This window comes from Monodon monoceros, unplaced genomic scaffold (genome assembly GCF_005190385.1).
Source record: "Monodon monoceros isolate NGI ecotype Baffin Bay Population unplaced genomic scaffold, NGI_Narwhal_1 Super_Scaffold_18, whole genome shotgun sequence".
NCBI classification, from domain to species: domain Eukaryota; kingdom Metazoa; phylum Chordata; class Mammalia; order Artiodactyla; family Monodontidae; genus Monodon; species Monodon monoceros.
Genome location: NW_021703774.1, coordinates 34,892,046 through 34,906,206, shown reverse-complemented (window position 1 = coordinate 34,906,206; position 14,161 = coordinate 34,892,046). Strand labels below are relative to the sequence as shown.

General features: G+C 36.1%; 1 protein-coding gene and 1 pseudogene across 6 annotated transcripts in view; one reads left to right on the top strand and one right to left on the bottom strand.

Moving 5' to 3' along the window:
* Positions 1 to 14,161, bottom strand: part of CD46 (CD46 molecule) — a 61,212-nt gene that overhangs the window by 27,528 nt on the left and 19,523 nt on the right. For all 6 annotated transcript variants that reach the window (XM_029231228.1, XM_029231226.1, XM_029231229.1 and 3 more), the window contains exons 2-5: positions 9,864 to 10,052; positions 9,409 to 9,511; positions 2,434 to 2,519; positions 1,398 to 1,595 (exon numbers count right to left, since the gene is read on the bottom strand). In XM_029231228.1, coding sequence (XP_029087061.1) covers positions 1,398 to 1,595; positions 2,434 to 2,519; positions 9,409 to 9,511; positions 9,864 to 10,052 — 576 coding nt within the window. The remainder of the gene's footprint in view (positions 1 to 1,397; positions 1,596 to 2,433; positions 2,520 to 9,408; positions 9,512 to 9,863; positions 10,053 to 14,161) is intronic.
* On the top strand, positions 4,312 to 5,830 carry LOC114900005 (annotated as a pseudogene).

The following is a 14,161-nucleotide window of genomic DNA, read 5'->3' as shown; positions in this document are numbered from 1 at the left end:
TGAGGTGTGTTCCTGCTATACCCACCTCCATGAGGGTTTTTATCATGAATGGATGTTGAATTTTGTCAAATGCTATTTATGCATTTGACAAAATTTCCTTCTGCACAAGGATGGTTCAACATACAGAAATCAATCAATGTGATATACCACAATAACAAAAGGAAAGACAAAATCTACATGCAAGAAGGTTTAAGTTGTCAAATTTACAGGCATAAAGTTGTTTGTTTTATTCCCTTACTGTTCTTTAAATGTCTGCAGTATATGTAGTGACCTCCTCTTTTTCACTCTTGATACTGGTTATTTGTATCTTCTGTTTTCCTGTCAAACTACCTATAGGTTTACCCATTTTATCAATCTTCTCCAAGAAGCAGGTATTGATTTGATTCTCTCTATATTATTTCTCTTTTCAATATCATTGATTTTTTCTCTGTCTTTATTATTTCCTATTGGAGTTTAAGCTGCTCTTTTTTTTTTAGTTCCTTATGGTAGAAGTTCAGATTATTGATTTGAGACTTTTCTTTTTCCAATATAAGTATTTCATGGTTTAAATATCCTTCTAAGCAATGCTTTTGCTGTACCCCAGAAGTTCTGATATTTTGATATGCTGTGTTTCATTTTTATTATATTCGAAGCACTTTCTAATTTCCCTTGTTAGTACTTTGTCTTTGATTCATTTATTAGTTGTAAGTGTCTGCATAATTTTCAAATATTTGGGGATATTCTAGATTTACGTTTTGATTTCTACATTCATCCCAGTTTGATCAGATACTGTACTCTGAATGATTTCAATTATTTGAAATTTGTTAAAAATTATCTTATTGCCTAGAATATGGTATTAGAGAATGTTCCATGTTCACTTGAGAAGAGTAAATATTTTGCTATTATTCAGTGGACCCTTTCTTTCAAGAGTAAAAATCCCTCCAGTGTCTCCCTGCTTCTGATCATGCTCTAATGCCTTAAACATTGTTTTTAAGTAAGATTTGCCCAGAGTTTATAAATCATATCTGTGAGACAATTAATCTTTTACAATTTACACTATGATTTCCTGTAGCCAAAACTATCAGACTTCTTGTAATACAAGATAATACTTTCTTATGTTTAAGAAAGTGTGTGTTGAATTTTTTGATGCTTTTCATGGAAAAAAATCCTAACTCATGCATATACACAGTAGTTTACAATGTATAAATTGGAATGCCAAGAATCTGTGGGGTGAGAGGGGGGAAGCTCTACAAGTAGAAGTATTTTATACTTGATTTGACCAATATTAAATTAAATTAGAAACCAATTAAATAGGAGGATCAAGCACATATGGCTGTTTTTACTGTAAGTAAAACAATTTACAAAGCGTTTCTACAGTATTTACAAATTAAGAAGGAAATAAATGGAAATATTATTACCTTTACACTGAGGAGGGTCACTACTCCATTTGTCATTTCCAATACAAACAAGCTTGCTCTCTCCAACAAGTGAATATGGGTCTGCTCCATTTGAAGCATCACAACTATAAGTTACTACTTCACTGTATTCAAATATATCCTTGTGGCTATTTGTGTATTTTCCATTTAGAATTTTTTCAGGTGGTTTACACAAAATCTCTTAGAAAGGGAAAAAAAGAAGACATAAAAGGCAAAAGGAAAGGTAAAAGATTAAACAGCAATTAGTAAAGACATATGAATTGCCTTCAATAAATTAACATATGATTTCTACAAGCTAGTTGTGAATCCAATATCCATTTAGAAGGTTTCTATGAGAAAATGTATTATCCTAAATTCAAACTATTAATTTAGAAGTGAATTATTTAAAATAAAACTAATTTTCTTAAATAACTACATTAAAAATCTATATGAAACATATTTATTTATCTGCAAGGCCATACTAAGTTTTGTTCTCATCATAAGAGATGTTGACAATTTAATGATATGATATAATTATGATTAAAAACAGAACTCAGTGCTGGTTGAGAAACACTTCATAATTTGTAAATATATCTATTCACTAAATCAGTTCTTCACATTGATACCAAGTATTATCGTCATTTTTCACTTTCATCCTTACAAGTGTATGGTGAAATTTTCCAGAGGCAATAAATTGTGTGATTTTGCAAGACACTGAATCCAGATGTCTTCCTTTAAGCCAGATATTGAAGAAATTTGCAAAAATGTAAAACAATGCCACTATTTGTTTTGGAAATTTTTGATTTTTCATAGAAGTATGTTGTATATACTAACAGGTATTGTGCTTACTCTTCTTAAAAATGAATAATAATTATTTTAAAAACTTTTCAGTTTTAATTCCAATATAATAATAGCAAAAGATATAACCCACATAAAGAAAAGTTCATTGGTATCTATGTTAATTTAAAAGCATAAAGGGGTCCTGAGGCCCAAAGTTTGAGAACTGCTCCTCTATATTCTAAAGAGAGAATATACTTACTTTCACATATTGGAGGATTATCACTCCAGTCCACAGTACTTTCAGAAATGTCACAGTATAGAATACTTGGTCCAATTAAGAAATAACTAAATGAGAAAAGAAAAGTTACTATGTTCTTTAGTAGTTACAAGATGGACATAATAATGAAAACAATTTTATATGGTTGTCTTCCTGCACTATAGTGATTTGAGGGAGAAGTTCCTTAAACAAAATATAATGTAAGTGCTAACTAAATATGCAACTTAATTAAATAGAGTTTCTGCATGTGAACACACATTGGCCCACAGAAAAATGTCTAAATTACTCTGTCATGTTGTCAGTGTAGCCCCTCCGCTATCTCTGGCAAATGCATCACACGTTCACTTCTCTACCCTTTTGCTCACACCATTCTGCTCAGTAAGGACTGAGCAGACAGATCAGGCCCTAGAGCTTGCCTGCCTGGATTCAAGTTCCAGCTCTAAGACTGACTTATTTGAGCTTGGGCAAGCCCCTTAGGCAAGGTTCTCTTGCTCAGTTTCCTCATCTGTGAAAAGGGGGGTAACACTACATACCTCATAGGACTGTTCTGAGGATTGGATGAGTTAGCATCTGGCATGTAGTGAGTACTAGGTAAGTTTTAGCTTTTTAAAACATTCTTTAGATAATATTCTTTACATTCTTTATTAATATTCAGAATGCAGGCATACCTCATCTTACTGCTCTTCACTTTATTAAGTTTTTAACAAATTGAAGGTGTATGGCAACCCTGATTCAAACAAGTCTATTTGTGCCATTTTCCCCAAAACGTTTGCTCACTTCATGTCTCTGTGTCACATTTTGGTAAATCTCACATATTTCAAACTTTATTACTATTATTATACTTGTTATAGTGATCTGTGATCAATGTCTTTAATGTTACTACTATGCCTCTGAGGCTCAGATTATGGTTAGCATTTTTCTGGTAATATAGTATTTTTAAATTAAGGTATATACATTTTTTTAGACATAATTCTATTGCACACTTACCAGACTACAGTATAGTATAAATGTATGTAAAAAACTCAGTTGATTTGCTTTATTGCAGTGGTGTGGAAAGGAACCTGCGATATCTCCAAGATATGCCTGTATCTTTCTAGTAGTAGTTCAGGAATACTACTCAATGAAGTATTCTCCAATTATTTAAATTCATAATACACTCTTCTCCTTCTGGACTCTCACTGTAATGATCATGAATGATTCTATCTATTTGGTACTTTTCATTTACTATTTTGCTCTGATGCCTCTCTATATATTCTGTTTCTCAAGAGGGCTACAACTTCCTTGATTCTACATCTTAAACTTTTGGTGCCTAGTAGCCTCTTCTAAATGTTCCAGCGGAACATTCACTGGATATTCTGCTATTTTTACTTAATCAAGTTAAAAATACTCAGTGTAACTGCCTGTACCCACTTCCAGAGGACTTTTCCCTAAAGGCTAATTCATTGATTCTAGATTATAATGCATTAGGAGAGGATTCTGGGATGATGGCAAAATAAGTGGCAACAGAAATCTGTCTCCACACCTTGATGATGACACTGACAGAATCTGCCTGATATCACTATTTTGGAAGTCTAGAATCTGTTCATGGCTTGCAATTACTAGGAGAAGACTTAGGTAAATTAACTTGATTTGAGTCAATTTTAGCTCTTAGCACAGTGGCAGCTACCTATCCCCCCCACCCAGCTGGCATCTGTACACGTGTTGCTAGAGCAGCTTATAAGTAGCCTGTGGGAGCTAGGGTGGGCAAAAAGGAATCTGCCCTCCAAGTATCAGGGATTTGTGTTCTTATCACTGCTGCTTCTGATCACAGAGAAGCAGAAAAAGAGGTGGGCAGCCTTTGTTGTCACACCTCCCCCAACTTTTTCAAGCTCCTTCAACACTGGACAAATGATATCCAAGGGATTTAAAATCCAGCATCCTTTGCCCCTCCCCTTCACTTTTACTTTTTTTCCACTGACAGGAGCCAGACATTAAACACTAGGACATTCAAAAATAACTGCCATGTGGAAAAAAATTAGAAAATGATTCCGCCTGCCCAGAGAAAGGCTCAGAAAAAACCTGAGATGACCTTCAAGTTTATATGTCAGGCTGCTCCTCAGCACAGAGACACCATACAACAATCAAAAAACCAAACCAAAACAAAACAAAAAAACCCATAAAACAGTAAGCTCTAGGTAGTGGGCAGAATCTGATTTCCAGAGTTACCACATTATTAGATTCAAATATTGATTCAACAAAAAAGTTGTAAGGCATACAAAGAAACGGGAAAGGAAAAGTATGGCTCGTACAGTGGAAAAATACATGAACAGAATCTTTTTCTGAAGGAGACCTCATGACAAATCTATCAAAGACTTTAAATGTCTTGTGAAGGCACTCTCAATGGAAATTAACGGATGCCAGTTCTGCCACCCCATTTTCCTTCAGTGAAGCAACCAAACAGCAGACACAGAGAAGCCAATGAAGAAGCCAAACAGCAGATCTTTGTGAAGACCCTGACGGGCAAGACCATCACTCTTGAGGTCAAACTCAGTGTCACCACTGAGAATGTCAAAGCCAAAATCAAAGACACTGAGGACATCCTGCCTCACCAACAGAGTCTGATTTTTGCAGACAAACAGCTGAGGATGGCCGTACTCTCTCAGACTATAATATCCAGAAAGAATCCACCCTACACTTGGTGCTTCACCTGCAGGGTGGTATCATCAAGTCTTCCCTCTGCCAGCTTTCCCAGAAGTACAACTGCAACAAAATGATCTGCTGCAGGTGTTATGCTCACCTGCACACCAGTGCTGTCAACTGCCACAAGAAGAAGTGTGGCCAAACCAACAACCTGTGCCCCAAGAAGAAGGTCAGGTACATCCTCTCCACTGGCTCTTCTTTTGCCCACAGGGTTGCCCCCTGCCTAAGCCCTGCCCTGGAGCCTCAGTAAAATTTGAAAGAAATAACTGGGATAAAGATGCACAAAGAATTAAAGGAAGAAACGTAGAAAGTCAAGAGAACAATATGTGAACAAAATGGAAATATCAATAGGAGCTAGAAAACGTAAAAAGAATCCAAAAGTAAATTCTGGAGTTGAAAAGTACATTAATGGAAATGAAAAAGTCACTGGAAGAATTAAAGGCATATTTGAGAAGAAAAAAGAATTAGTGAAATTGAGATAGGGTAGTGAAAATTATTGACTCTAAGAAACAGAAAGAAAAAAGATTGAAGAAAAGTGAACAAAGCCTAAGGGATCTGTGGGACACCAACAAATACACTGTGGGACTCTCAGAAGGAGAAGATAGAGCAAAAGGGACAGAGAGAATACTTGAACAAATAATGGCTGAAAACTTCCCAAATTTGATAAAAGAAACAAATATGCCAAAAGCTTAAAATCCTCCATAAGCTTAAAATTCTGAGTGCAGGTCTCTTTGTATTCATCTTACTAAGATACATGATAATCAGACTTTCAAAAGACAAAGAATGCAGAAAGCTGCATGAGAGAAGTGAATCATCACATACAAGGGATACTAATTAAGATTTGTCATTAGAAACTCAGAGACCAGAAGACCGTGGATTGATACAAAGTGCTAAAAGAAAAAAAGTCCTCTGTTTCCTTATTTATCTTCTGTCTAGTTGTTCTATCCATTATTGTGAGCGAGGTATTGCAGTCTCCAACTATTATGTCGAAATGCTTATTATGTAGAAATGCATATTTCTCCCTTCAATTCTGTCATTGTTTGTTTTGTTTTGGTTTGGTTTTTTTGGCCGCCCTGTGAGGCTTGTGGGATCTTAGTTCCCCAACCAGGGATTGAACCCGTGCCCCCTACAGTAGAAGTGCAGAGTCCTAACCACTGGACCGCCAGGGAATTCCCATGTACAATGTTCAATGTAAAATAATTCCCATGGTAACCACAAACAATATAACTATAGAATATACACAAAAGGAAATGAGAAAGGAATTTAAACATTTCACTACAAAAATCAACTACACACAAAAGAAAACAGTAATGCAGGAAATGAGGGACTAGAAAAAAGCTATAAAGCATATAGAAAACAAGTAGCACAATGATAGAAATAAATCCCTCCTCATCAATAATTATATTAAGTGTAGACGGAATAAACTCTCCAATCAAAAGACAGAGATTGGCAGAATGGATAAAAACACATGATCCAACTATATGTTGTCTACAAGAGACTCACTTGACATTCAAAGACACAAATGCGGTGAAAATGAAAGGCTGGAAAAAGATATTTCTCACAAATAGTAACCAAAAGACAGTAGAGTAGCTATACTAAAATCTGACAAAATAGACTTTAAATGAAGAAGGTTACAAGAAACAAAGAAGTAAATTTTATATTAATAAGGATTCAGTACTGAAGATATAACAATTATAAACATTTATGTACCTAATGACAGGCTATCAAAATATATGAAGCAAAAAATGACAGAATTGAAAGGAGAAATATGCATTTCTACATAATAAGCATTTCTACATAATAGTTGGAGACTGCAATACCTCGCTCACAATAATGGATAGAACAACTAGACAGAAGATAAATAAGGAAACAGAGGACTTCAACAGCACAGTAAAACAACCTGATCTCACAGATATATACAAAGCATTCTACCCAACAACAACAGAATACACAGTCTTTTCAAGAGCATGTGGGACTTTTTCCAGGATAGACCATATGTTAGGTGACAAATTAATGTTATTCAAAACATAATTAATTATTTAATAAATAATTAATAATATAATTGTTTTATGCCACAAATTAATATTAATAATAGATTTTAAAAGACAGATATCATAAAAAGTATATTCTCTGACCACAATAGGATGAATTTAAAAATCAACATCAAAAGGAAAACTGGAAAATTCATAAAATTGTGAAAATTAAACAATATGCTTTTGAACAACCAATGGCTCAAAGAAGAAATCAGAGCAATTAGAACATACTTTGACATGAATGGAAATGAAAACGTAACATACTAAAACTTATGGGATTCGGCAAGAGCAGTGCTAAGGGGGAAATTTATAGCTATAAATGTTTACGTTAAGAAACGATAGCTCTGAAAAAACAAACTAAGTGTACAATTTAAGGAACCAGAAAAAGATAAACCCAAAGTTAGCAGAAGGAAGCAAATAATAAAGATTAGAACAGACATAAACAACAACAACAAAAAGAGCGAAACAAGAGAGAATATCAATGAAACTAAAAGTTGGTTCTTCAAAAAATGCGACAAAAGTGACAAACCCTTAGATTGACTAAAACAAAGAGATTAGACTCAAATTACTAAAATCAGAAATGAAAGCAGGAACATCACTATAGATTTGACAGAAAAAAAAACTATTATGAGAGTACCATGAACAATTTTATGCCACAAATGGATAAACTAGATATAATGGACAAACTCCTAGAAACACAAAATCTACCAAGAGTTAATTACAAAAACAGATAATCTGAATAGATCTGTAACTAGTAAGGAGATTGAATCAGTAATCAAAATTCTCCCAATTAAGAAAAATCCTGGATCTGATGGTTTCATTGGTGATTTCTACCAAACATTTAAAGAAGTAATACCAATCCTTCTCAAACTTTTCCAAAAAACTGAAAAGGAGGGAAGTCTTCCAAACCCATTCTGAGACAAGCATTACGGTGATAGCAAAATTCAATAAAGGTACTACAAGAAAAGAAAGCTAGAGACCACTATCCCTTAAGAACACTGATGCAAACAACCTCAACACAATACTAGCAAACAATTTAGCAGCATTTTAAAAGGATTAAACATCATGACCAAGTGGGAATTATTCCTAGAATGCAAGAGATGGCTCAACACATAAAAATCAATGTAATATGCAACATCAAAAGAATTAAAGGGAAAAAAACCACATGGTCACCTCAATTGAGGCAGAAAAAGCATTTGATAAAATTCAATATTTTTCATAAGAAAAATACTTAACAAACTAGAAACAGAAGGAAACTGCCTTAAGATAATAAACTCCATACATGAAAATCCAACAGCAAACATCATGCTCAGTGGTTAAAATCTGGAAGTTTTCCTCTAAGATCAGAACAGGCATGAACAACTGCTTTTACCACTTTTATTCAACGTGGTACTAGAAGTTCTAGTCAGAGCAATTAAGCAAGAAAAAGAAATATAGTTCTAACTTGGAAAGAAAGAAGTAAAATTATCACGGTTTGCAGAGGATATGATCTTCTACATAAAAAACCCTGAAGATTACACACAAACACACACACACACTGTAAAAACTAATAAATAAACTCAGTAAATTACCAGGATACATAGACAATATTTAAAAACCAGTTGTGTTTCCATAGCATATTACATTTACCTTTTAAATTCACATTTTTTATAAATGTTCAGTATCCCTAACATATGCTATTAAAAGAGCCCTGTAAAACAAAGGCTATTATTAAATCCTCAGTACCACTTTTTGAGATGCTTCACTCCTTTGTAGTAGTTTTAAAAATAAGGTTTTCCAATTAAGAGATCTTGATCAACATTATTGTCTAAGCTTACCAGGTCACTTTTGGTCTTGTGACATCTTACAGATTACTTTGATATAAGAATATCTTCAGTTGGCAACTCTACCCCCCAGTTCCATAAACCTATTTCACCTCTGAGAACTGACCATTTTAAATAGGGTGCATTGTGTTGTCAAGGATAGAGTCACCATGATTAACACATTTTTAATGCTTATGAGAGGTTTATTAATACACATACTAAGTATTACACAATTTTACTTTCCTTCAATTTAAATTTCTTTCTACTAGTTACACATCTTTTCAGTCTCCATAAAAAGCCCAAGAGTTATTTGGCTACAGTACAACTTGTCACACAGAAAGCAAAATTAAATCAACTTTGTGGGAATGTTTAAGAAGAGAGGCAAAATGAAAATGGATTTAGTAACATATAACATTATTTCCTCTAAGGAGCATCCTACTTACCCAACATTACAAACATAATGAGCCTCTGAGCCAAACAGAATACTTCCATTTGGGTAGTGTACTTGGCCATTTGGGGGATCCCCTAGGTTAGGACACTGTTTTCCTAAAAGGAAAATTTCAAATTCGTTGTTTTATACCAGTTTCAAAACAGATTTGAATCAAATTCAATATTCTACATTGCTCACTTGAATTCATGGGAATATTATTATCTTTTGTTATTTGCTTTCTTTAACTATTATAACGTCAAAGAAGATTCACATTTACCCAGGCAACCAATTGTGGAAAAAAAGGTTCCCTGGAGATTTTTCAAAGCCTGAATGCACTGCTGTCTAAAACCTACATTCACATGAGAAAACCATTTCAGTCGTAAAATATGAACCCTAAAATGTGTGAAAAATCTCTAGAGCAATAAAAAAGTTTTTTGAATTAAAAATAAAAAAGTTTTGTTTACTTACTTGTACAGGCCTCCTGGAGAGGTGACCACATACTATCATTCTGACAAACAGCAGAAGTAGGAAGAGAAGGACGCTTGGGCTGGTAACCTGGGCGACATTCATACTGTATACTGTCCCCAGGGCTATAACTGGGTTTAGGGACACCCTGGAGCCGCATAGATTCATACCTTGGTGGCTCACCACAGGCATCTAGGTATAAGAGAATAAGAGCATAAAAATATTTTATCTCATTCACCAGCCAGGGACTGTGGCCTGGCATCAGGTAGGTAGTACAGAATAAATGGAAAAGTTCTCAGCAAGATTTTAAATGACCGTCCCATGCTTTTACCCAACTGGTGGTGTATGTGCCTTACTTACATTAAATAACAACCTATTAACTTTTGGTTTGTTAGGGAATAAGATGAATTTTTATTATTTTAGGTATGTATCCTTCCCCACTTTTTTCTAAATTCATTTCAAAACTCATCTCTCCTCTAAGAAGTCTCCTACAGTATACAGCACTCTGTTCAGATTACTCTTCCATAGTTTGAAACACAAGCATATGATCACTTGTCATTTCAGGCTCAGTTTCCTCTCAGAAGGCAAGGTCCTAGAGGGCAGGGATCATATGCCTTCCTTCTCTACTACACTCTGTACTCAGTTGGTACTCAAGACATGCTATGGTAAGAGATGAATATAAAATATGCCTTGTGAGATTCATAAATCAAAATAATTATGGACTGAAGTATTTCAAAAAATAATACTCAGTTTCATTTGTTTCCTATTAGTGAATTGAGCATTTTAAAAGTGGTGAATAGACACCATGTAAATATCAAAATGTACTATCTGAAAAGCATTACATGAAAAAACAACTTGCTCTCTTCGACATTACTTTAAATATAATTTAACTTTCCTTCACAGATCAATGGATTGCTCATTCCTCAGAAGCTCCCTGAGGTAGCTGTTTGGGTTGTTTATCCAATATATCCCAACAGTAAAGCTATTATATTGTTATGCTTTTATAATTTTGTACTTCTGGGATTTTTTGGGGGGGTGTTGAGGGAAGGAGTTTTTTACTCCCTAGAATAATGTCATTTCTACCTCAGCAAGCCCTCTTGCTTTATTTTTTTTGCTTTTTTTTTTTTTTTTTTTTTTTTGCGGTACGTGGGCCTCTCACTGTTGTGGCCTTTCCCGTTGCGGAGCACAGGCTCCGGACACAAAGGCTCAGCGGCCATGGCTCACGGGCCCAGCCGTTCCACGGCATGTGGGATCCTCCCGGACCGGGGCACGAACCCGTGTCCCCCGCATTGGCAGGCGGACTCTCGACAGCTGCGCCACCAGGGAAGCCCCCTCTTGCTTTTAACTATCTGAGCACTTGATAACCTAACAAATCTGTTAGAAAAATTATGTAAAACAATGTGATGGAGACATATTAAGTCCTAAAGGACTACAGGAATTCAGAGGCCTCTCTTATATATAAAAGTTAAGAACCTAAGGAGGAGATGGGTGCGAGCCACGGTTATCAGCGCGGACCCCAGAGACGGGCATGAGACGCTAAGGCTGCTGCTGCCGCCACCAAGAAGCCTGTGTGCAAGCACAGGTCACTATCTACACCTCCCCTCCCGGGAGCCTGTGCAGCCCGCCACTGCCAGGGTCCCGGGATCCAGGGACAACTTCCCCGGGAGAACGCACGGCGCGCCTCAGGCTGGTGCAATGTCACGCTGGCCTCTGCTGCCGCAGGCTCACCTCACGTTCCATACCCCTTCCTCCCCCTACGCCAGCCTGAGTGAGCCAGAGCCCCCGAATCAGCTGCTACTTTAACCCCGTCCTGGCTGAGCAAAGAACAGACGCCCTCAGGCGACCTACATGCAGAGGTGGGGCCAAATCCAAAGCTAAACCCCAGGAGCTGTGCGAACAAAGAAGAGAAAGGGAAATTTCTCCCAGCAGCCTCAGGAACAGCGGATTAAATCTCCACAATCAGCTTGATGTACCCTGCATCTGTGGAATACCTGAATAGACAATGAATCATACCAAAATTGAGGCGGTGGACTTTGGGAGCAACTGTAGGCTTGGGGTTTGCTTTCTGCATCTAATTTGTTTCTGGTTTTATGTTTATCTTAGTTTAGTATTTAGAGTTTATTATCATTGGTAGATTTGTTTATACATTTGGTTGCTCTCTTCCCTTTATAAAAATATATAGATATATATTTTTTCTTCATTTTTATCTTTTTCTGAGTGTGTATGTGTATGCTTCTTTGTGTGATTTTGTCTATGTAGCTTTGCTTTTACAATTTGTCCTAGGGTTGTGTTTGTCCATTTGTTTTTTTTTTTTAGTATAGTTTCTAGAACTTGTTATCATTGGTGGATTAGTTTTTGATTTGGTTGCTCTCTTCTTTCTTTCTTTCTTTTATTACTTTAACAATTCTTTAAATTTTTAATAATTTTATTTTCTATTTTAATAACTTTATTTTACTTATTTATTTCTTTTTTTCCTCCCTTTTCTTCTGAGTTGTGTGGCTGACAGGGTCTTGGTGCTCCAGGAGGGTGTCAGGCCTGTGCCTCTGAGGTGAGAGAGCCGAGTTCAGGACACTGATCCACCAGAGACCTCCGGCGCAAAGTAATATCAAACAGTGAAAGATCTCCCAGAGATGTCCAACTCAACCCTAAGACCCAGCTCCACGCAATCACCAGCAAGCTACAGTGCTGGACACCATATGCCAACCAACTAACAAGACAGCAACACAACCCCACCCTTAGCACAGAGGCTGCCTAAAATCATAATAAGGTGACAGACATCCCAAATCACACCACTGGACGTGGTCCTACCCACCAGAAAGACAAGATCCGGCCTCATCGACCAGAACACAGGCACCACGAGGAAGCGTACACAACCCACTGAATCAGCCTCACCCACTGGGGTCAGACACCAAAAACAATGGGAACTACGAAACTGCAGCCTGTGAAAAGGAGACCCCAAACACAGTAAGTTAAGCAAAATGAGAAAACAGAGAAACACAGCAGATGAAGGAGCAAGGTAAAAACCCACCAGACCAAACAAATGAAGAGGAAATAGGCAGTCTACCTGGAAAAGAATTCAGAGTAATGATAGTAAAGATGACACAAAATCTTGGAAATAGAATGGAGAAAATCCAAGAAACATTTAACAAGGACCTAGAAGAACTAAAGAGCAAACAGACAATAATGAAAAACACAATGAAATTAAAAATTCTCTAGAATGAATCAATAGCAGAATAACTGAGGCAGAAGAACGGATAATTGACCTGGAAGATAAAATAGTGGAAATAACTACTACAGAGGAGAATAAAGAAAAAAGAATGAAAAGAATTGAGGACAGTCTTAAAGACCTCTGGGACAACTTTAAATGCACCAACATTCGAATTATAGGGGTCCCAGAAGAATAAGAGAAAAAGAAAGGGACTGAGAAAATATTTGAAGAGATTATAGTTAAAAACTTCCCTAATATGGGAAAGGAAATGGTCAATCAAGCCCAGGAAGTGCAGAGAGTCCCATACAGGATAAATCCAAGGAGAAGCATGCCAAGACACGTATTAATCAAACTATTAAAAATTACATACAAAGAAAAAATATTAAAAGCAGCAAGGGAAAAATAACAAATAACATACAAGGGAATCCCCATAAGGTTAACAGCTGATCTTCCAGCAGAAACTCTGTAAGCCAGAAGGGAGTGGCAGGACATATTTAAAGTGATGAAAGGGAAGAACCTACAAACAAGATTACTCTATCCAGCAAGGATCATTCAGGTTCGATGTAAAATTAAAACCTTTACAGACAAGCAAAAGCTATGAGAATTCAGCACCATAAACCAGCTTTACAAGAAATGCTAAAGGAACTTCTCTAGGCAGGAAACACAAGAGAAGGAAAAGAACTACAATAACAAATGAAAACAATTAAGAAAATGGTAATAGGAACAGACATATGGATAATTACCTTAAATGTAAATGGATTAAATGCTCCAACCAAAACAAAGGCTGGCTGAATGGATACAAAAACAAGATCCATATATATGCTGTCTACAAGAGACCCACTTCAGACCTAGGGACACATACAGACTGAAAGTGAGGGGATGGAAAAAGATATTTCATGCAAATGGATATCCAAAGAAAGCTGTAGTAGCAATTCTCGTCATACAAAATAGACTTTAAAATATAGAATGTTATAAAAGACAAGGAAGAACACTACATAAAGATCAAGGGATCAATCCAAGAAGATATAACAACTGTAAATATTTATGCACCCAACATAGGAGCACCTCAGTATATAAGGCAAATGCTAATAGC